Here is a 24,131-nt window from a genome sequence, read left to right as displayed (position 1 = left end):
GGAACAGTCCCCGTGAGACCTCCTGACAGCCCAGTGTCAGACACGGAACAGCCCCCGTGAGACCTCCTGGGCAGCCCAGTGTCAGACACGGAACAGTCCCCATTAGACCTCCTGACAGCCCAGTGTCAGACACGGAACAGTCCCCGTGAGACCTCCTGGGCAGCACAGTGTCAGACACGGAACAGTCCCCGTGAGACCTCCTGACAGCACAGTGTCAGACACGGAACAGTCCCCGTGAGACCTCCTGACAGCCCAGTGTCAGACACAGAACAGTCCCCGTGAGACCTCCTGACAGCACAGTGTCAGACACGGAACAGCCCCCGTGAGACCTCCTGGGCAGCACAGTGTCAGACACGGAACAGCCCCCGTGAGACCTCCTGGGCAGCACAGTGTCAGACACGGAACAGTCCCCGTGAGACCTCCTGACAGCACAGTGTCAGACACGGAACAGTCCCCATTAGACCTCCTGACAGCCCAGTGTCAGACACGGAACAGTCCCCGTGAGACCTCCTGGGAAGCACGGTGTCAGACACGGAACAGTCCCCGTTAGACCTCCTGACAGCACAGTGTCAGACACGGAACAGTCCCCGTGAGACCTTCTGGGCAGCACAGTGTCAGACACAGAACAGTCCCCGTGAGACCTCCTGGGCAGCACAGTGTCAGACACGGAACAGTCCCCGTTAGACCTCCTGGGCAGCACAGTGTCAGACACGGAACAGTCCCCGTGAGACCTCCTGGGCAGCACAGTGTCAGACACGGAACAGTCCCCGTGAGACCTCCTGGGCAGCACAGTGTCAGACACGGAACAGTCCCCGTGAGACCTCCTGGGCAGCACAGTGTCAGACACGGAACAGCCCCCGTGAGACCTCCTGGGCAGCCCAGTGTCAGACACGGAACAGTCCCCGTTAGACCTCCTGGGCAGCACAGTGTCAGACACGGAACAGTCCCCGTGAGACCTCCTGACAGCACAGTGTCAGACACGGAACAGTCCCCGTTAGACCTCCTGACAGCACAGTGTCAGACACGGAACAGTCCCCGTTAGACCTCCTGACAGCCCAGTGTCAGACACGGAACAGTCCCCGTGAGACCTCCTGGGCAGCACAGTGTCACACACGGAACAGCCCCCGTTAGACCTCCTGACAGCACAGTGTCACACACGGAACAGCCCCCGTTAGACCTCCTGGGCAGCACAGTGTCAGCTCGCAGGGGCCCGGAGGGTGGTTGTGCCTATGAGCTTGGCAGACAGGGAGTTTCCCAAGCCCGTGGCTAGTCCCTGCCACTCCCACCATGGCTGCTGCGGGACAGCTAGTGGGCGAGATGTTTATAAGGCCATCATGTCGCTGTCCAGAGACCCAGGGAGGCTTTCTTTTCTCTCCTCCATGCTCTCCACAGTGGGCTTGTGCTGGCTAGTGGTAGTGACTTGTCATTTCTGTTTTAGGCATAGAGACTGAGTCATTGCAGAGCTGGGAGAAATGACTGGTGGCCCAGCCAACAACTTACAGGCATTTCTCAGGGGTGGTGGCCTCTCTGTCACTGGGGTCAGGAGGCCAGTGCATGTGAATGTGTGGCTAACTAGCCTTATAAACTCTTTGTCTGAGCACTTACATTCATTGTCCTGCAGCAATGCCCTGATTTATTCTGAGACCTAACTTGGCACTGTATGAAGCTTACTGATGTCAGTACCACTGCTGATGTGCAGGCACTTTTCTCAGTCTCTTTACGTGGGATGAGCTGTGGTTCCCGAAGCAGGAGCCCAAGACACCCCAGAAGCTACTCCCTGACACTGCTAGCCTCCCTTTAACCAGGCAGCCCTATTCTGGGCATGCAGTTAAAAGGTTTGCCCAGTAGTTTGGAAAAAAGGAACCAGCTAGCTTTGGGGCACCTGCCATACACCAGGCACTTTGCTAAACATGTTCACACAATTTTCGTGTTAATCCTCACCAGTCTCCCACACGACCAACCGGTATCATCACCTCGGGGTTTGAGAGGAGGAAACGGAGGCTCAGAGAGGTTATGTCAGTAATGGTACCTGGGTGTGAATCCCAGCCTGACTCCACAGCCCACACCTAGTCCTTCCCTGCACCTCTGCCCTGAGCCAGGCTGGGCCTGCAGCCTCACTCGGACCCGGGGCCCGTGGCAGCTACTGAACAGCAAGTTGCTCCTCTGACCTCACCCGTCCTGTGTGTCTTTGTCAAGTGGGGCACTCAGGACCCTGGGCCCCCTGTGGGGAAGATCTCTCCCACTGGACTGTGGCCCTGTAAGGTGTGTGAGTGTGTAGGTTTGTGCAATGAACTGTTTTTATCGTCACCCCCAGCGATAACATTTTCAGAGTCAGAAATGCAGACCCTTGGTACCTGTGAGAGGTGCCTTTTTTTTTTTAATATTTTCAGAAAAATACTGGAAGATGCAGAGGGCTTGGTGTTTAGCACATAGTAACTGTCTGTGTTTCTGTCTCCTTCACTTGCTGACACATAAACCAGCTGAAGAAGCAGGCATTGGAGACACCCCCAGCCTGGAAGACCAAGCTGCTGGACATGTGACTCAAGGTCAGTGGCTAGAGTCGCCTGCCAAGGCTTGGGGGTTTGGGGAAGGGAGATGGGGACACTCAGACGGACTCCACCCTGAAAGAGAATCGGGACAGGGGCCATAATACACGGATCCAGATTTTTAGATGGTGGTGCTTATTAAAGATGGGCTGTTCAGATATAGAAAGAGCTCTAACACTTTTTTTCCTAACACAATTGCTGAGTCATTCATAAGGTATTTAGTGTTCTGAAAAACAGCTGGCCTTGTCCAGCCTAAGGAGTAGAGGCTGACGATCCAACAGGAACGCAAATATGTGTATTGGGCAGTTCTCCCTGCCGGCTGTGTCCTCTCTGGTCTATCCCACCACACGCCATTTCTCGTCAGCGTTCTCCTGTGCAGACCTCAAACCTTGTTAGGATTTTCTTCTCAGGGACCAAAACTGCTGTGTTTGAGAAAAGCAACTTTCTATAGTCATTTAGCATAAATGCTTTAAGAACTTAATTTTTTTTAAAAACTTGGAGATTCTTTTTTTTGTTTGTTTGTTTTTGGGTTTTTTTGTATTTTTCTGAAGCTGGAAACGGGGAGAGACAGTCAGACAGACTCCCGCATGCGCCCGACCAGGATCCACCCGGCACGCCCACCAGGGGCGACGCTCTGCCCACCAGGGGGCGATGCTCTGCCCCTCCAGGGCGTCGCTCTGTTGCGACCAGAGCCACTCTAGCGCCTGGGGCAGAGGCCAAGGAGCCATCCCCAGCTCCCGGGCCATCCTTGCTCCAATGGAGCCTTGGCTGTGGGAAGGGAAGAGAAAGACAGAGAGGAAGGAGGGGGGGTGGAGAAGCAAATGGGCGCTTCTCCTATGTGCCCTGGCCGGGAATCGAACCTGGGTCCCCCACACGCCAGGCCAATGCTCCACCGCTGAGCCAACCAGCCAGGGCCAAACCTGGAGATTCTTTATCTTAGGAAATGGAGACCTCTGATACAACATGGGCTGGGTTTGTTTTCTATCATTTACTGTAGAAGTGAAGTGCAGATCTACTGTGTAATATGGAAGCTTCTAGACTGTAATATGGAGATGCTGTTCTTTCTGCAGAAAATGATGCGGGATTGAGCCCGTGCTTGGCACTGAGGCCACCTGGCTTTAGGAGGTGTCCAAGCCCAAAGAAGGGTCTCACTGAGGGTGTTTTGAGGCTTAGCTACCCTTCCCGCTCGCCGGGGTGACTGCCTAGTAGTGGGCTAATGTTTCTCATCTCACGTGGCACAGAAAAGTGTGTTTTTGTTCTCAAGCTTATAAAGAGTTCCCAAATATTTTAGAAGTGCTAATTAATATAAGGGGAAACCTCGTGCTAAATAACTGGAATCCTGCCTCCTGTTTCTTATAGGTCATGGCTTTCCAGCTTAGGCAATATTAGAGGCTTAGGCAATAACCTCTGGAAATGACCATTTATTTCCAAGAAAAGAAGAGATCTTAGTTTTTTCTACGAATTTTTATTGCAGGCTGTGTCCACATGCCCCTAAAACATATTCCACATAATGAAGGTACCAGATCAATAGCTCTTCTGGAAATTTTACTATTGTGCTAACTGAATTTTTAAATTTCTCTGACAGTGGCCTAGAACCACACAGTTATACAGACGAGCACCAGGTGACATGCGCACAGGGAATTTGTCACCAAACCTGTGAAAACACGGAGGTTTCTACCTCTGCTCCCAGTCCCATGTTTAATGCCTCAACTGGGGCTGCTTGTCCAAGTGGCCAGTGAAACCCTGTGACATTCTGACACACTGGTGATCCACAGACACACTTCAGTTGCCCAAGGCCTGCAGTCTGTTTCATATTGAAACACTGCGATTTAAGAAGAGCCATGTGAACAAAAGCACAATTGTGAGGCCTCTCTCTTGCTCTTTCCTGCTGCATAAGGAAAACTCCCAGCAGCCTGTGCTCAGGAAGCACTACGAGACAGGTGCCCCAGGGTGGGGCTGAAACGTGCTGAGAGAGAGGCGTGGGAAGGGCCTCAGCCCTGACCCGCTCACCCTCAGGGGTAGGCCTTTCTTCTATAAGTGTCAGGAGGACCAGGCCTTCTGAAAGGGGAGTGGGGGACAGTTCATCTGGACCCCGGAAGCAATCACACCACTTACCCAGATGTTGTTGACCTTGTACCTCCACCCCTGGTAATTGTTTTGGTTAATATTGACTAAGCACTTTATAGTATCCTGGGAACTAAATAGAATATTCTCCTGGCCCGGCTCCTTCCCCCAGGGGTATAATTACACTGTTAAATTCCTCGCCCATCAACACACACATGCACGGTACAATCATATACTGCTTACTTTTCAGGTATGTTTACTATTCCCGTGCGACGCCCCGTCTCTTTTTTAATAAGGGTCTTTGCATAGGTCTCCTCTTGCATATATCAGCATACAGTAACATCCCGATCAAGAGCAGTTTCTAGGAAGGTCTAGGAGGGAGGCTTGTTCTGGAAGGCGGTGGAGACCTGGCCTGTTGGGGGGGGCACGATGGCCAGCAGCCCCCACCACCCCTAATCTGTTGGGCTGGTTGGTGGCTAGGAAGTCATGGAGCTGAGGCATCTGCTCAGGTTGTTTCCTGCCGACCTTGCTTCCTACATCTCCGTTGTTGGAGCGGTTCTTCCTGGAAGCTGACCAAGGGCCCCAGTAAGGTGCCTGTAGATCCTGACAAAAGCCAAAATCCACACATTTTCCTGACTTCCGTTTATCCATGCAGGATTCATTTATTGATCACCTACTGTGTACAGGCACTGGGGGGTGCTAAGAACACAAAATGAATGGGGGCATGAGTCTGAGGCCCAGCTTGGGGTAGGGGGGTGACAGTGCACGTGGCCGGGGCCCCTCGGCTGTGAGCAGCAGCACAGAGTCCAGCTGGGTTGGCGAGAGGGACAGTCACGTGTTACCCATGTGTATGTATAACCGCACACGTGTAAACGCATACATTCTCCCACCTACCTTCCCTCCCCTTCTATTCTTGAATCCTTCTATTCTTGAATCCTTCGGGGTTCTAGGTTTTGTTGAGAAGAGACCTAGGAAGTTGTGTGGGTTATTCTGTTGAGAGTAAAAAGAAATGTCAAAGGGTTGGGAGTTTTTAAAAAATGTTCATTAGAAGAACCAAGAGAACTACTTTCCTGTCCTTAATACACAGTCAGATCCTTTAAGGATTCACAAGAATGAACCAGAAAAATAATGAAGTGTGCCATTCATCAGCGGGGTTGGCACACAGCAGACTGTGTGACCAGATGTGAGGGGCAACCCCCATGGGCTGGCAACTTGGCCACGCAGAGCCCGTCGCTGCCACAGTGATCTGTCTCACCTTATGCAAAAGGTCCATCCACGCTCCGTGACCTGGATAAATCGGAATGGTTTTTCTGTTTACAGGACTCTTACAGCAGATCTGTTAGTAGACTTGAGCTCTGAAAATGAGAAACTGGATTTTCTCTATCTATCAGAGCACGGGCTTGAAGCAGGGTTGGTTTGTGGGTCCCTGCTGGTTTCATTTGGCAAAATGGGGAATAGAGAGAGAGGGAAGGGGGAAAGGGTCCTCACTGCACCCACGCCAGGTCCCATGTGCTGATGTGTGCTGAGCCAACCAGAGCCTGTGACAGGCAGACAAACACTGTAGGCGCTGGATGGGGCATTGGCAGTCACCAGGTCCAAGATGAGAAAACTGAGGTCCACAGAGGGAAGGTGCTCACCAGAGTCACCCAGAGTTGGTGGCAGGTAGACCAAGAGAACTCATTCCAAACAAACAAAAGCAACAAGGGTGAGCACAGAGCGTGTGGATGGGCTTGCGATATTGTTTAAATGTCCTTTTCTTATTTTAAGAAACAAGTGTGTTCCCTCTTAAACAATCAGTGAGCCCTTGCTAACCTTTTGCCACCACTGCCTCTTCAAACCCAGAGGAGTTGAGAGTTCCCGGTGAGCAGAGGGAGGTTCCTGAGCGGCCCCTGGCCTGCGGGCTTAGCTCTCAGAGTCAGCCTAGACACAGCAGAGAAGTTTCTGGGGTCTCCATGCTGCCTCTGGGAGAGAAACAGCCAGAAGGCCCCATCCTAGTCTCTCATCATTCTCAGCATCATCCCATCTGCCAACCGCCTCCTCCAACAGGAGGCCTTCAGGAGCCCCACCAGGAGTGGGGACCAAAACAAGGGGACCGGGCCGAGGAAGATGTGGCTTTTCCAAAGCCCACCTCCCCTGGATACCTGCAGACAGAACCCAGCAGTGCCAAGGTTTTCCAGGAAGGCATCCTCAGAGAGCCAAGGTGGCGTGGAGGTGAGGCCACAGGTCCGAGGACCCTGGGTCTGACCCACCAGCGCATGTCCAACATGCCTGGGGCTCCCATCCTGCTGGAAGGCCCCAGAGAAGCTACATATCAGCCTTTGGGGACAGAATCTGAGGACACAAAGGGAAGTCACCATAGCCTGGGGCTGCTGGAGCACCAGCATTTGGGAGATCTGCACCAGGAGGGGCTGACGCTGAAGGGGGACCAGGGCAAAGAGAGGCTGAGGGGTGAGGAGGTTGATGAAGACCGGGACATCGACGAGTCCTCGCCCCAGGGCTCCCCTCCCTCCCAGGTCTGCCCACGTCTGCAGAGCTCCCCAACCCGAGGCACGCCACCCCCCCAGACAGTTTCCAGAGAAGCCACTGGCACCCCCGGTTCCCCAGCTGAGGGTGCCATCCCCCTTCCTGTCGATTTCCTCTCCAAAGTTTTCACAGAGCCCCTCGTCTCAGAGCCCAACGGGCCCAGCATAGGGCCCACTGTGGAAGGGCATGACGGGCCCCCCGAGTTCACGTTCCACGTGGAAATCAAAGCCAATGTACAGAAGGAACAGGGAGATTCAGAGTTGGACTTGGAAGGGGCTGCACTTCCGGGGTCCCCTAGAGAGGATCAAGAGCCTCGGAGCCTCTCTGAGGGAGAGGACACAGAAAAGACTGACACTCCACGACCATCTGAAAAGCAGCGTGCAGCTGGTCTACCAGGGAAGCCCGTCAGCCGGGTCCCTCAACTCAAAGGTCTGTGTACAGGGCTCCTTCGCTCCTTCCTGGTGACCTCATGTGCCACCCAGGCTGCTGGCACTGCCACTGAGCTTCCGGCCCCCCCTTGACTCCTGCCGCTTCCAAGGTTCCTAGGTACAGCCACTAAACCCATGTCCTGGGATCTGCTGCTCACCCTCCCGCAGCCGCCTCCTGCCCCTCAGGCTCTGGAAGCACGTGCTCCCGTCACGCTCGCCCGCCATTCTGCATGTCACCAACACCCCCGCCCGGTGCTTTCTGCTCTGTTCATTTCTCTGGTCACCTGGTTCACCCACAATGGTCCCGCAGTCCACAGAAAGGATAACAGCTGCTCCCACTGGAGGTCCTACTATGTGCCTTAAATTCATTGTCTAGAGTCTTCCCAACCCTCCCAAGTGTGTGTAATTAGCCCCACTTTGCAGATGAGAGAACTGAGGCTCAGAGAGGTAAAGTGACTTGCTGAAGGTTACCGAGTCCTACGTGACCAAACTAGGTTCAGAATCTAGGTAGGTCTGCTCTGAAAGGACGCCCCCCCCTGTCCGCCCAGTGACTTCCTGGAGATTCTGAAGTGTCCCTCCCAGCCCAGAGATGCAGAGGTGACATATACAAGCCACCCTGAGCCTTTGGTCCAACAACTCCCACCCCCATTGGCCCTGCCTGGCGGCAGGAGAGACAATGAGCAGGAGCAAAATCTTCCTATTCAAAGCACCTCGCCCTCCTTCCGCAGAACCTGTGCTGGGATTTCAGGGTTGCAACTCCAGCCCCGTCCAGGGTCCTGGGAAGCAAGACCACAGCAGGGTTTTGGGGCCTGGAGCAGTGGGAGGGGCAGTTCCCAAGTGTCATGTCTCTGGGTCCTGTCAGGGAGGAGACAGTTTACATCCCAGAGGAGGCTTCGTGGCCACAAGTCAGGTGCATTCATTCATTTAGGACCCTTAGCATTTTAGAATTATTTTCAGGGTTCAGAAATTGGTGCTACTTAAGCTATCAACTGCAAACATCTGTTGAATTGTGATTAGGTCCTACTTGTCAAGCAAACTTGGAAATGTTGTAGGTGAAGGAAGCTGTATTTAAATTTTTAAACAGAAAAAAAATTCTGTATCCTGTTTTAAAATATCCTAAGTTCCAAAATAGTAGGGGACAAATAACTGTGGCTTGACAGATTACAACACTGTTTCCTGAAAATGGTGTTTTATTGTATCCTGGTCCACTGGATACCGATAGGTGTGTCCAGGGAAAAAACAGTTCCAGGGTCCAGTAAGTTTTAAACAAAGTTCAGTAGGGTTTGCTGGTGCAGGACTTGTCAGTGGCCTTCATCTTCTAATGCACATTCTGACCCTCCGAGAAGGCCCATAGTATGAACATCCCAAAGTTACTCGATCTCACCTGCTTCATCTCCTGGAAGAGAGCCTGTTCAGTAGTACCCCAATTTGGGAAATGCTGATCTAGCAGATGCTGTGGGTGTGACATGCATGATGATGGTTGATCTGGGAAAAGAATATGAATCAAGTTCACCTGGCGGGGGGTAGGAGGGGTCTTCCTAAAATTCAGATTACTGGGCCCCATCTTAGGCTTACAGAGTCTCAGGGCAGGTTCAGGAATATGTATTTTAACAACCTCTCCTAGTGATTCTTCACAGTCAAATTTGAAAACCTCTGGGCCAGATCATCAATGCTGGTCACTAAAAATCCAGCCTCTGGTAGCCAGCAAGCAGCTCTAGGAAGCTCATTGTCCTTGGGGCAAGGGGCATAGGATATTGAAACCAAAGACATATCTATAGTCAGTCCTCAACAATGAATGTCAATAGAAGAAGAGATAAGGTAGAGATAATGTTGGTAGACGAGTGGATTGGTTTCACTGGGGGCTGTGGCTTTCTAAACACAAAGGCTGTCAATGGTTTAGTCCTAAAATCTAGAGTTATCTGTAGGATATTTGATGTTAACCAGTTTATAGCTAATTTGGGGAAATCGCAAGGATTAGCCCCTTGGGAGGCCGTACAGGCGATGAGAAGACCCTCTGGGTTGGGTCAGGGGTGGGGTGGGCTCGTGGGGGGAATAGCTGGGCTGGTGCCCAAAGACCCCATTAGTGAGGGGCCTGGGAAGACAACTCACTCACCCTGACCCTTGAGTGACAGCATGAGCAGGGGGTCCTGCTGGGGCCAGAACCTGGCAGATCTGCCCCTTCTGTGGCCCTGGGACTTCCAAGTGCACCTCCTTGGAGAGGAGTTGGGCCCAGCTGGGGAAAGCTGATTCAGGCAGAGGCAGGAAGAGAGCCTGTGAGAAAACCTGCCTTCCCTGCACCAACGTCTGCCCCAAACAGTTTCCTCTCTGTCCTCTTGCATGTCCCCACCCATGGCCAGCCGGCTGCCCCCTCGTCAGGGTGCTCCAAGCAGTGACCCCAGTGTGCTGTGTTGATACTAACAACAAGAGACCTAATTCAAGGGGAAGGAAAAATCAGTGGTTTCCACTGAGCCCAACAAAGCACGTTGCACTCTCCTGAGAAATCAGCCCAGTGACGTGGTCTCTTTGCATGAGCTGTGCAAGTAACATACATTCTCATTTTACATTTTCTCAGCTCGCATGGTCAGTAAAGGCAAAGATGGCACTGGAAACGATGACAAGAAAGCGAAGGTAAGCTGGCAATACTGTGAAACTGTGCTGTCGTGGAGTTTATCGAGAAGCCGTGCTTTGTGTCTGAATTAATTTTTATATATAATATGTGGAAAGCATTTGTCATGAAGTACAACTGTCTCTCAAAATGCTTTGTGCTTTTATGCAAGCTTAAAATTCCAGCAGTTAGCCATTTTGATACGCCAGGGAAGGGCAGTCAGCAGGTGAATGAATTAGTGTCCCTAGTCGCAGTCAAAGAAGGTGCTCATGGTAAATGAAGGTATGTGTGAATTTTCTGCAGTAAAGTTTGAAATATTGTGTATCTTACAGTTCCCACTATAGGTCTTGGCTCAGCAAATATATACACATACATACATGTGTGTGTATGTATGTATGTATGTATGTGTGTGTGTATGTGCACGTGGACATATTAAAGATATATGGAAATACCATTTCCTTGGGGGTTGAGGAAGTATTGAGCAAGGAAGTGATCTCCAATCTAAGGGGGAGGGTTCTGGAAAAGCTCTAGAAGAGAGGACCTGTGAAGGAGGGTTGGTCAGATAGGTCTGGGAAAAGGCATTCCAAGGAGTAGGAACAAGCAAAGGACTCAGAAGAGAGACCAGCCTTCCAAGAACTCTGAGCAGGTTGGCTTGGTTGTTTCAGAGCTGGGGGTGGGCGGCTGACGTAGGAGGGAGACCTGGCGCACACCTTAAACGCTAAGTGGACAGTGTGGCTGCGCTGGTGCAGTAGATGCCCGTCTTCACATATTGCCCGGGATGTGATTTGATGCCACGCTGTAGTCAGTCCTCGGAAAGGAACGGCAGGCGGAACCGTGCTCACCACCGCATGGCGCTCACGCCGCGCCGCCCTCAGTGCTGGAGTTGACTCGCCTCAATGGCCTTGCTTCTTGGAAAACGCTCCTGTAACTGCACTGTGGGGAGCTAATTTCCTCCTTTTAAGCTTTCAACAGGTTTAATTGCACTTTTCTTTCAATAAAATTGTTGCATTCTGAAAAAAAAAAAAGGCCCTAGATGAAGACCTATTTTTCTTAAAGGTGCCTAAAATTTTCATCGTCAATTCTGCCTGAAGGGTCTGGGTCTTAATCGGTCCCAGAGCCTGATGGAGTCCCCAGTTGCAGAATGTAGCTCTAGGCGTGTGGTACCATAGTGAGGGCTGCTCCCCGAAGGGCCTGCCCTGTACAAAGTCAGGGTTCATCATCACAAGATCCTGGACCATCACAAACTGAGGGTCCTGCAGAGACTTGGGGGGCTCTGCTCTAGGTGCTTGAGGCAGTAGCAGTAGCTGCTTGCCAATATGATACACATTTAGAGGACTCCTGGCCTCATGCATGTATTCATTCATTCATTCATTCATTCATTCCCGCACATGGGTATAATGTCTCTGCCCTGGAGCTGTTTGTAGGCTCACAGCAAAGGGCCAGATCTCTCAGAAACCTGGCCAGGTAGGGAGCCCCTTGTACATCTGGGGAAGGAGGATTGCTGGTACCCGCCCAGCGTTTCTTCCTTCCACCAGCCCCAGGGCCTCTGCTTGCATCCCTTCCTCACACTCCTCCACCCTTTGGGCCATCCTCCTCACCAAGGCTGGCCACACAGAGGGTCTCGGTCACTTCATGGGGAATTCAAGGGCGATGAGTAACAAACTCGAGAAACCTGATAGAGTCTCTAGTCAGGACCTGCCCTGTAGTTCAGACCCTCTCCCTGGAACACCTCTAGACTTCTCCTCTCGGTCTTATTACTAAAGGTGAAGCCCCTTCTCCACCAGGGCCGCACATCCTGGTCAGAGTCCCGCAGAAGCAGTTAGGAAAAACCACAGGTGCCAGCTACACTATCCGACAGGTGCAGCTGCCTCTGTGAGGTCATCCAGCTCACAGAGACCTGGCCCACTGGCCACCCGTCCCACGCAGGCTGTTTCCTTAAGTGGAATGCGTACCAGAGTCAACATTGGTCAGATTAGGATTCACCAGTTCAGAAAGGGGGGGGGGAGAGGGAGGAGAGAGAGAGAGAGAGAGAGAGAGAGAGAGAGAGAGAGAGAGAGTCCTAAGTGGTGTCAGGCAGAATCTTTACAATTTAGAACATGCACAGTCCTGATTTTAGCGAGCACGGTTCTGTCAGTGAGGTGGAATTGAGCAGAAAGTGGGGCACTCCTGAGCCGTGACGTATTGGAGATGCTCTATTGAGAAACATCCTAGAATCATCTACGTTGGCAATCTCCATCAACTTTTTGGGCATGAAACACCTGTAAGTCAGTGGTCTCCAAAGTGGGGAAGGCACAAGTAAATCCAATGGGCTAGAGAATGAGCATTCTAGAACTTCTATCCATTTTTTGTCTTCTCTTTTAAACGTTCTGTCTCATGTAAGCGTTACAATGTACATCATATTTTGGCATCATAGTATAGTGTTAACGGATAAATAGGAGTCCATGAGGGTGCATGGTCACTTTCTGCTCTTGCTGATGAGGACTCTTAAGGCTACATGGGCCAAACTGTTTGGAGATCACTGCTGTAAACCATTACCTGCCTTCTTTATTTTTAGTTACTGTCCTTTTTCAGTTTGTTCCCCTCCCCCATGTGCTGACTTTTATTTTGATTTTATTTATGTTTATGTTTAAGACATCCACACCTTCCTCTGCTAAAACCCTGAAAAATAGGCCATGCCTTAGCCCCCAACGCCCCACTCCTGGTAGCTCAGACCCTTTGATCAAACCCTCCAGCCCTGCCGTGTGCCCAGAGCCATCTTCCTCTCCTAAACACGTCTCTTCTGTCATACCCCGAACTGGCAGTTCTGGAACAAAGGAGATGAAAGTCAAGGTAAGGAAAACACCTTTAAAAAGAATCAGGCTGCTCTAATGTGGTTTTCAAATGTATGTTTTCTTTTTTAGCCAGAAAGACCTTTCTTCAAATAAGCTCATGTTAAAACCGTTAAAATTCTGGTTGAAATGGGGATGAGAACTCCGCACCAGGCGTCCTTCTGGCTCCCCTGAGTGCCTCATAGCAGCAGCCCCTAAGGCACCTGAGGGGACCCGCTGTGGCAGTCCCCCCTCTAACTGGGTTCCTTCGACCATTCCTGACTTTGGTATCTGGAGTGTTTCCAGATTGGCCTCTCTTGGGTTGGAGACCAGTGTCACTATGCAGCAGTGCCTGTCCCACTAGTTTACTCACTCCTGAATCGTCGTTAGGTCCTTGGTTAACGTCAGTTGCTTTTTTGAGTGTGTGATATGTATCAAGGTCATCAACTGGGTAACCAAGCCCAGTAGCCAGCGGGCTGTGTTTGTGCACTTTGGCCGGTTGCTGACGGATGCCGGTGTTCACCCACCACGGGCTCTCAGCACACCTGAGGAGTTCCTGAAACCTAAGGGTTGCTTGCAAGAGAACAAAGGAACATGACCTAGCTCTGTTAGTTCTCTCGGTCGGTTGGGTTTAACAGTGTCTTCAAGGGCCTCTGGGAAACCAACCATCATCCGTCAAATCTCTAAGGAGAGTTAGAAAATGGATGTCCATATGGGAATGGTCTACTGGTGTCCTGCATATTGACCAACCCTGGTAGATAATAAACCTTATCATCGCTGTAAGCTCTGTTGCCTTTTTTATAAAATACATGAACACAATTCATGCTGATAACATGTGTAAACAGTTCCTCTAGGAGGAAATGGTACTCAGAGGACTTGGCATTTGGGTGGCATTGCGGGTTTGTGTGCCCAGCCAACCCTTGTGATTACAGGAGATGTTTGTTACACTAGTAGGCAAAGGGTGGCCCCAATCTTAGCCTCATTTTGTGTCAAAGTGGTTAAGTGGGTCTGGCATTGACTCCAGGTGGCAATGACCTTTCCCAATCGTTAAAACCACTCTACCGTCCTTTGGTTTACAGGGGGTAGATACTAAAACTGGAACAAAGATTGCCACACCCCGGGGAGCGGCCCCTCCAGGCCAGAAAGGCCCGGGCAATGCCACCAGGATTCCAGCAAAAACCACGCCATCCCCAAAGACCCCGCCGGGTACAGGTAAGAAGAATATTCTCTGGAGTCCAGTCCTAGTCTCTGAAGGCCTTGACAGTATGTAGCCCCTGAGAGCTAATCAATGCCTGCAGTTTCTTAAGCACCACAATGTTCATTTTCTTTGTAATCTTCTTGACAATTTTCTGAGGTAGATATTGAATCCCCACTTTTTATCGATGAAGAAATCGAGGTTCTGAGAGTTTGCGTGGCTAAGTCGAACCAGCTCATGTTAAGCATGAGGAAAACGCAGCCATGTGACTAACACGTGGCAGGGAAGGGGTTTCCCTGAGCTTCTCTGACCCCTCGTCCAGGGCCCGTGGGTGGTAGGTGTTTTTCAGCCGGCACCCGAGATGTGCAGCCTGGGTGCTCACTGCGCATGGCCACACGCAGGGTGCGGCCTCTGCCCAGATCAACTTGCTGGCATGTTAGGGAGCCTCTGACAGAACCTGAGGGACTTAGCTGAGCAGTCACAGGCCCTGTCTGTCCTCCTGTGCTCCTGTAGTAGCAGAAAAGGCTTCCATAGAGTGATTTTGCTTCCAGGGATGCTACTGAGAGGAGTAGCCTCTTTGGGGGTTGGGGAGTGTCAGGCTTCGCTCCCCTCTTCCGCTGCCCGGGAGACATATCTCGGGCAACCGCGTTTAGATTCTGCACAACTCAGGAGGCATCTGGCCTGCGTTGGCTCCAGCGTGGTGCCCAGGGGGCTGTGGAGGAGCCTGGGCCGGTTCAATGGCATCTCTGCAGCCCGCTGGCTGGGTGGCAGTTCACAGCCCTCCACCTGCAGCATGTTTCTGCCGTGGCGTTCAGCCCGAGTTGGCCATGGGGTGGTGCCTGTAAGGACACCTCTCATTGAGGCCTGCTGGCTTGGTTTTTCACGTAATGTTTTTCTCGTGTATGTAATACATACAGTATGCGCTAATTAAGGAATTGCGATTGGAGTCTATATGTGATTTTGATCCTGCTTTTTTTTTCACTTAACATTATGCCAGTTGACTCATACAACTAGAGCCATAAACTGGAATCGAGCACTTCATTTCTCTTTGGATCTTGCCTGCTCTGGGGTGGCAGCCTGCAGGTGGAGAGAACACCCATGGGCACCCTTGACCTTGTTTGCTCCCTGAACGCCTTCCCTGATACGCTCACCTCTGCAGCTGTGGTCTGGTTGGGTGCCTGCAGCCTGGAGAAGAACTCATTAAGGCCCATTTAAGCTTGATTATAACAAGGCTTTCTGTGGGTCTTTCTTTTTAAGCCACCAAGCAAGTACAGAGAAAACCACCCCCTGCAGGGGCAAAATCTGAGAGAGGTAATCCTGAGTCAGCTTCGCCTGGGGGTCCCTGCCCCCATTTCTGTGTGTGGCTGTTTGTCGGCTTAGGTTTTAGAGCTGGAAGACCTGCTTCTGAAACAATGGCATCACTCGTTGAGCCCGAACTGGAACAGTCAGAATTCCTGTTCCTCTTCTTGTGTGTGGCTTGTTTAGATGTGTCGGTCTGATGGATCTTTCTAATCCTGTGTGTTCTCATTTCCTTCTGCTGAGGGCTGTTGGGTGGGGCAGAGGAGCATGTGCCTGGAGCTGTTTGTGGTCGCTGGAGGTGTGGACTGTCCCCAACTAAGGTTTGGGTGTGAAATCAGCCTACTGCTACTCTGGACGCTTTTACTTGTTACTACATCCACTCTTCAAAATACAGCCCTGGGGCTATGACCACACTGCCCACTTTTCAGATGAGGGCACAGGCTCGGGGATCACTGCAATCAGGTGGCGCAGAAAGGGTTTGAAGGCACCACCAAGTTTGAGCCTTGTGCCTGGAGGAGGCGGGGGGGGGGGGCAGGAGGGGTGGAAGTAGGGGCGAGGCTGAGCCTGGAGGCAGAGACCCCAGCTAGTGTCTCCTTAGGTGGAAAAGGAGAAAAGGCTTCCTTTGGCACGTTGCCACAGAGCTTAGGACATGGATAACAACAGACATGGAAATTCACCCTCTAAGAAGGACCGTTTATTCTCCCTATGACAAGTCACCCTCAGAGCTGAGGGAGGCCGAGCCTCTGTGCCCCGGGCACAGCATCCAGCCCAGGGGCTCTCAAACTCCAGTCTGCTCAACAATCCCCAGGAGCCTGGGACGCACCAGTCTGTGGGCCTCACCCCTAGAGATTCTGTGTATATGTCTAAACGAGGCCCGGGAATCTGCGTCGTACAGGTCCCACTCCCCCTCGCAGCTGGAGACTGACGCAGGGTCCCCGGGCTCACTTGGAGAAACACTGACCCCCATGGTGGCTGGAACAGGAAGCTGTGGAAGGGCAGTGGGGCACGGAATGCGTGTCAGGGAGTCCCGGACAGACTGTGAGGGGAGGACTGGGCCCAGCAGCCTTCCTGGGGGGTGTGGACACGTGCGCTGCTGTTTGCCATGCATCACGGGGGACGGGCGGGCGTTCTTCGGGAGGGAACAGCCGAGCATGAGCATGGCTTGTTTGGAGAGCTAGGGCAGGTGGACATGAAGCAGGCATACTGCCCTGGAGCCCAAGGAGTCTGGGAGGCTGGGTAGGGGTCTGGTGGGAAAGTGGCCCTGCACTTGCTGAACAGCTTAAAATTCACTCTGGGGATAAAGGGCCTATGGATCCAGATGAAGGTGCTGTCTTGTCCTGGCATCGCCCTTATTCCGGGAGAACGCCTCCTGGAGTTGCACTAGAGTTTTATGAAACACGTGTACACACATCCCCACCTGGCCTCCCTCACTGCTGGCATAATAATTATTTTCGTTTTTGAGCTGAGGCCCCTGAGCTCAGACAGGGGGAGGTGACTTGTCCGACACCACACAGCTAGTAGGATCCCATCTTTTGACCCGAGGGCCACGGGGCAGAGTCGGTTTCCTCTTTAGGAAAGGGTCCTGGTGGTCCTTGGTGGACACTCTTGCTTCCTGGGAAATGGGGTGTCTCTGTCCCTAAGCGACAAGGCCAGGAAGAAAAGACATTTCTGTAATATGAGCTCAGGGGCAGCCTCCTGAACTCCCAACCTGTTCCCACCTGCCCTAATCCAGCCCTGAGCCTGTAAACGGACCCTCAGGACAGGCAGTCCCAGGGCCTTTGCTAACAGGCACCCATTCCCAGTTCTGGCCTCACTCCGTCCTCCTTTCCAGGTGAATCCGGGAAATCTGGGGACCGCAGTGGCTACAGCAGCCCTGGCTCCCCAGGCACTCCCGGCAGCCGCTCCCGCACCCCATCCCTGCCAACCCCACCCACCCGGGAGCCCAAGAAGGTGGCGGTGGTCCGCACTCCACCCAAGTCCCCGTCGTCAGCCAAGAGCCGCCTGCAGACCGCCCCAGTGCCCATGCCAGACCTGAAGAACGTCAAGTCCAAGATTGGCTCCACTGAAAACCTGAAGCACCAGCCAGGAGGCGGGAAGGTAAGGGTATGCGTGTGCGGGCCCAGGACACCAGGAGAAGGTGCGTGGGTCGTCCACACCTGGGGCAGGGGCGGGAGAGTAGCTGGGCTCCGCGCCCTCACATAGCAGCCCACGCCCCTTCCGGGTCTCTTCAAGGAAAGACCATGAGGTCGTTCTTTTTTTTTTTTTTTTTTTCTAAAGAACGTCCTTGAGAGTGACAGAACATTTTTTTTTAATTTTTTTTTATTTTTTATTTATTCATTTTAGAAAGGAAAGAGAGAGGGAGAGAGAGAGAGACAGAGAGAGAGAGAGAAGGGGGGAGGAGCAGGAAGCATCAACTCCCATATGTGCCTTGACCAGGCAAGCCCAGGGTTTCGAATCGGCGACCTCAGCATTTCCAGGTTGACGCTTTATCCACTGCGCCACCACAGGTCAGGCATGAGGTCGTTCTTTATTGGGGTCACCATGGAGCCCTTGAGTGCCCTGCTCAGGGGAGGAAAGTTCTGGTTCTTTCCTTCTTCCTGTCAGCCCCTCCCAATCAGGTGTCAACAATGACGGGTTGTTCTCCATAACCTGGGGGTTCTCAAGTGGGAACACCCACGGAGGTCCCCTGGCCCGCCCCGTGTTTAGAACATGACACCACAGATCTGTAGGTGGGTGACTGGCATTTGTCAGCATTGTTTAGGTTAGGTTTCTCTCTAACTTTCAGTTCTGGGGAAATTTGGGGTTTTCTTTTGAACAACTGGTGCTCCCAGGGGCAAGTGCGTGTTCATGAAACGCTGGGACCTCCTACAGGTGGAGACCCGTGAGCTTCTCAGGGCCTGAGGGGAGGGTGATGGGGCCTGGCCTAGACCCTTTCCTCCTCTTCTCGTCCCTGTCCCCCACGGTATGAGTGTCCTAGGGCCAACACATGAATACCACAGACTGGGTGGCTTATGCAACAAAAATGTATTTCCTCACAGTTCTGGAGGCCAGCAGTCCGAGATCAAGGTCTGGAAGGGTTGGTTATTCTGAGGTCTCTATCCTTGACTTGTAGATGGCCACCTTCTCCTTGTGTCCTCACACACCTTTTTCCTCTGGATGTCTCTATGTCCCCGTCTCTTCTTCTTCTATTGGGTTAGGGCTCACCCTAATGAGCTCATTTTTGTTTTTTTGGTTTTTTACAGAGACAGAGAGAGAGTCACAGAGAGGGACAGACAGACAGGAACAGAGAGAAATGAGAAGCATCAATCATCAGTTTTTCGTTGTGACACCTTAGTTGTTCACTGATTGCTTTCTCATATGTGCCTTGACCGCGGGCCTTCAGCAGATTGAGTAACCCCTTGCTCAAGCCAGCGACCTTGGGTCCAAGCTGGTGAGCTTTTGCTCAAGCCAGATGAGCTTGCGCTCAAACTAGCCACCTTGGGGTCTCAAAGCTGGGTCCTCTGCATCCCAGTCCGACACTCTATCCACTGCGCCACTTCCTGGTCAGGCCTAATGAGCTTGTTTTAACGAATGAACTCTTAAAGGCCATGTCTCTAGATACAGCCCCTTTCTGAGGTCCTGGGAGTTAGTACTTCAGCACATGATTCCATGGAACTCAGTTCAGCCCATCACAGCCCTCCCCACCCCGCGCCAGGGAGGGGAACGGTGAGGGGAACGGTGAGGGGAACAGAGAAGGCAGGAGAGGATGCATGTGTGGGGCACAGAGGACCAAGGCTCTGCTCTTGAGACCACAGAGGTATTGGGCTTCTGGTCTGTGCCATTTGGGGGCCAGTGAGCCCCCTGGTGGGCTGGGGGAGCTTAGCAGAACCCCAAGCTGTTGTTTCCCTTTTCGTTGGGACAGTTCAACTCCCCCGCAGCAGGCACCCTCCACACTGTTGATGTTGTTTATGACTCATGGTGGGACCTGCATGTGCCTGGAAGGAGAGCATCTTAGAGGGTCCAGGTGGGTGCCTTACCCAAAACCCTGCACTTTGCTCCCTGTGGAGTTGCAGGGCCTCCCGCTGGCCTTTCCCATCCTAGGTCCTGCCCAGTGGGGGGTCCAGGCACCCCTCACGGTGGAACTGGTCTTTGGACCACCAGATGGCCCCAGGCCTGTGATTACTTCCTGCAATGTCAGCCTATGTTCCTCTTGGTAAAGATGTTTGTCTCCTTCCAGAAGGGGCTTTGAAGCAGCTGTGTGGTTTGAGATCGACCCTCCCGTGAAGCTTTGGGGGCAGAGGGACCTCAGGGAGCTGGTTTCCAAGGTGTGGTGGGATGTTTCCCATGGCCGGTGGCACCCTTCCCTCAGTGCCATGTGTCCCTCGTAGGCTGATTTTTATAGTACAATGTGACCATTCTGAAAAATGAGAAACAAAGCCCACACAGCCAGTTCTGCACCACTGAAAGGGCTATGCAGCTGTGACCAGCACACCCACGACGACTCATTAAAGGGAAGCCGGAGCCGTGAGTGTCTCCCAGCCTGTGGGGCTCTGTCACATGCCAGCAAACACTCTGTGTCCTCCTGCCAGTCCAGGGGTCATCTGAGGTTGGCCTGGAAGGTCTGGGCACTGTTTGACCCAGTTCTTGCAGCTCAGCTGAGTGACAAAGCTAAGTGACAGGCTGAGTGGAGATGGAGAAGGCACTTTCCCAGGACTGCCCTGTGCCCCCCCCCCACACATACACAAGGAGCAGAGTCTGGGGAAGCAGCCAGTGGCGTGATGTTCAGCGGAGAGGCGGAAGGTGCCCCGGGTCACCACCTCGCCACACTGGATGCAGACTATGTCCTCATCTACTGAGGGTTCATGGAGAAAGGATGACTTTTCTCGGGACTTAGTGGGGCAGGAGGAAAGTGGCAGAGAGAGAGTAGCAGCTGCCCCTTACATTCCATGGAAAACCTAGAAAATTGTCTGAACCAAAGAAAACCTCAGCCGTTACAATAAAGACCAACACATCAATCGCCAGGAAAACTGAAAAGAAAAAAAGAAGGCACTTGGGATCCACAAAGAAGACTCTTAAAATGATCTGTCAGAGCGTCCTGCGTGTCCTCGTCTGGACTGGGCTGACGGTCCCTCGAGGGGGGTTGAGACCTTTGAGTCCCTTTGGCCTCCCGAAGTGCACGCAAACCGTAAGTGCCCACAGATGTTGATTGGGCCGCAAGAGGAACAGCTCAGCTCCCAGCGTGCAGGTAAAGGAGGCGCGGAAACAGTCCCGCTTGGAACCTGCAGGCTGAAAACCACCGCAGGTCAATGGAAGTCGCGGGTTGAAAAACAATGTAAAACATCTATTTTGGGCTTTGTACTTTTCTTCGTTTTCATCATTTGCTGCAGTGAACGTGTATGGCTTGAAGAAAATGAAATTCTTAATTTTAAAAGGAAAATGCAGAAGAATCGCTTGGCCACTCCACAGAACTAGTTGAGTCCATCAAAGATGGGAGCAAAGGGAAGGCGGGGCCAGCAGCTGCCCATCACTGAGACCAAGGAACCTGGGGGCAGCTGCAGAGGAGAATGACATGGGGGTGGGTGGGGATTCTTTTAAAAATCCTAATACCAGAACCCTTCCCAGGCTTGCTAGAACCTGTAGGGGCCTTGCCAGGTGTTCCCAACGTGCAGTACAGGCTAAGACCCAGTGTAACCTAATTCTTACCTGCTGGCCTCTGGCCTCAACTCCTAGCACCACTCATGCACCCTGGATCTGGCAACTGGTTTTCTTCTTTTGGCCCCAAACCGGTCCTTATTTTCAGATTCCATGTACCTGGCTTCTCCATCAGCTCAGACCCTACCCAGGCAGACAGAGAACCAGCATTTAAAACACATTTTAAAAATAAACTAAAACTCCCCACTGCAGGTGTGAGTGGTGTGAAATTGGCATCCTTCCTTCCTGGTAAGGATGCAGATCTATACAGTCTCTCTGGATTTAATGAAGGCACATTCATAGTCTTCACAATTTAATTCTGCTACATCAGTTATCTGCCAAAGAGCCTCATATCTTTTTCCTCTGGACTAATCTTTATGTCCCTGTGGCCTCGCACAGAACCTAATATACAGCAAGTTCTGTGGGCTCTCAATCAGGGAAAGAAAGAAAACCCAAATGTAAGGCGGGTGGCCGAGGCCAGGCAGGTTCATATTGGATTCAGGCAGACGGAAGAGTAAGTGCAGAGCTGGAAAGCGTTGGACCATTCCCATTTATTAGATTTTCACAACAGCCTACGAGCAAACAGGCAGGGGAAAACCGCTTCTCGTGGCAGCAGGCAAACGAACAGCAAAATGGCCCCTCGCAGTGGCGGGCAAGCGATCCAAAATCCGCCCTGAAAGAAAGGACCCACAGCCTTACATAGGTTATACACACGTGGCTCTGCCATGTGCTTATGCACTAATCATACAAAATACAAGCAAGCAAGCTGTGTTCCCAACACTGAAATTCAGAGAAAGCTTTAAGCACAAACATGCACATTGAGCTTTATTTATAATTTTTAAAAAACAATTTAAAGCCATGGAAAGTTGGCTCAGTGGTAGAGCATCAGCCAGGAATGTGGATGTCCCGGGTTCAATTCCTGGTCAGGGTACACAGGAGAAGCACCCATCTGCTTCCGCATCCTTCCCCCTCTTGCTTCTCTCTCTTTCCCTCCTGCAGCCATGGCTCAATTGAAGCAAGTTAGCCCCTGGCGCTGAGGATGGCTCCATGGTCTCCACCTCAGACGCTAAGAAGAGCTCAGTTGCTGAGCAACAGAGCAAAACCCAAGATGGGCAGAGTATTGCCCCCTAGTGGGCTTGCCAGGTGGATCCCAGGTAGGGTGCCTGCGGGAGTCTGTCTCTGCCTACCCTCCTCTCACTGAATAAATAGGTAAATAAATATTTAAATATCTAACAATAGAGGGATGATTCGTGGTAATGCCATACTATAAAATATTATATAGCCATTAAAAATTGTCTTTGAGCCTGACCAGACAGGGGCACAGTGGAAAGAGTGTTGGACTGGGACGCAGAGGACCCAGGTTTGAAACCCGAGGTTACTGGCTTGAGTGGTGGCTCACTGGCTTAAGTGTGGGCTCACCAGCTTGAGCAACAGGTCTCTGGCTTGAGTGTGAGATCATAGACATGACCCCATGGTTGCTGGCTTGAGCCCAAAGGATGCTAGCTTGAGCAATGGGTCACTTGCTCTGCTGTAGCCCCCCCCCCCATTAAAGCATATATGAGAAGGCAATCAATGAACAACTAAAAATGCACAACGAAGAATTGATGATTCTCATCTCTCCCTTCCTCTCTCTCTGTCCCTATCTATCCCTCTCTCTGTCTCTGTCACACACACACACACACACACACACACACAATGGCCACAGGGATGTCTATAGTCAATAATATTGTAATAACTATGTGTGATGCCTGGTGGAGACCACTAAAGTATGATTGTCTAACCACGCTGCTGAACACCTGAAACTAATAATATTGTATGTCGACTGTAATTGAAAATTTTAAAAGAAAGTCTTAAAAGATAAAAAGACATAGAAAGTTCATGAAATTAAAAGGAGAAATTAATAAATATCAGGAATGAAACTGTATGACAGGAGGTTTGTCTATTGTTAAGAGTTCAGAGATGATGCCTGACCAAGCGGTGGCGCAGTGGATAGAGCATTGAACTGGGATGCGGAGGACCCAAGTTCGAGACCCCGAGGTCGCCAGCTTGAGCACGGGTTCATCTGGTTTGAGCAAAGCTCACCAGTTTGGACCGAAGGTCGCCTACTTGAGCAAGGGATTACTCTGTCTGCTGAAGGTCCACGGTCAAGGCACATATGAGAAAGCAATCAATGAACAACTAAGGTGTCGCAACGAAAAACTAATGAATCATGCTTCTCATCTCCGTTTCTGTCTGTCTGTCCATATCTGTCCCTCTCTCTGACTCTCTCTGTCTCTGTAAAAAAAAAAAAAAAAGGCCCTGGCCGGTTGGCTCAGCGGTAGAGCATCGGCCTGGCGTGCGGGGGACCCGGGTTTGATTCCCGGCCAGGGCACATAGGAGAAGCGCCCATTTGCTTCTCCACCCCCACACCCTCCTTCCTCTCTGTCTCTCTCTTCCCCTCCCGCAGCCAAGGCTCCATTGGAGCAAAGATGGCCCAGGCGTTGGGGATGGCTCCTTGGCCTCTGCCCCAGGCGCTAGAATGGCTCTGGTCGCGGCAGAGCGACCCCCGTGGTGGGCAGAGCGTCGCCCCTGGTGGGCGTGCCGGGTGGATCCCGGTCGGGCACATGCGGGAGTCTGTCTGACTGTCTCTCCCCGTTTCCAGCTTCAGAAAAATACAAAAAAAAAAAAAAAAAAGAGTTCAGAGATGATGTCAGTAATCCATTTAGTCCATAAAGAAAATACCTGCAGCCTGACCTGTGGTTGCGCAGTGGATAAACTGTCAACCTGGAAACACCGAGGTTGCCGGTTCAAAACCCTGGCTTGCCTGGTCAAGGCACATATGGGAGTTGATGCTTCCTGCTCCTCCCCCCCCTCCCCCCCTCTCTAAAATGAAAAAAAAAAAAAGAAAGAAAGAAAATACCTGCAAATATAGAGAAGCAGAAATTGTACTAGTTTGTTCTCTAACCTCAGTATAATATCCCAGAATTTAACTGCCTATATATCACAAACATTACC

At 51.8% G+C, this 24,131-nt stretch overlaps 1 protein-coding gene across 17 annotated transcripts in view; it reads left to right on the top strand.

The window, feature by feature from the left end:
* MAPT (microtubule associated protein tau) overlaps nt 1-24,131 on the top strand; it is a 115,335-nt gene that overhangs the window by 73,947 nt on the left and 17,257 nt on the right. For 6 of the 17 annotated variants that reach the window (XM_066262693.1, XM_066262692.1, XM_066262687.1 and 3 more), the window contains 6 exons: nt 2,481-2,546; nt 7,257-7,562; nt 10,134-10,189; nt 12,798-12,995; nt 14,053-14,185; nt 17,299-17,564. In XM_066262693.1, the coding sequence (XP_066118790.1) occupies nt 2,481-2,546; nt 7,257-7,562; nt 10,134-10,189; nt 12,798-12,995; nt 14,053-14,185; nt 17,299-17,564 (1,025 nt within the window). Of the gene's footprint in view, nt 1-2,478; nt 2,547-7,256; nt 7,563-10,133; nt 10,190-12,797; nt 12,996-14,052; nt 14,186-17,298; nt 17,565-24,131 lie in introns of those variants that run through there. The other 11 variants (XM_066262703.1, XM_066262701.1, XM_066262702.1 and 8 more) reach the window with 4 other exon arrangements.

The sequence above is a fragment of the Saccopteryx bilineata genome, chromosome 2 (assembly GCF_036850765.1).
Source record: "Saccopteryx bilineata isolate mSacBil1 chromosome 2, mSacBil1_pri_phased_curated, whole genome shotgun sequence".
Classification (NCBI taxonomy): Eukaryota; Metazoa; Chordata; class Mammalia; order Chiroptera; family Emballonuridae; genus Saccopteryx; species Saccopteryx bilineata.
Note: the sequence above shows the minus strand (reverse complement) of the source record. Positions and strands in the feature narration are given on the sequence as shown.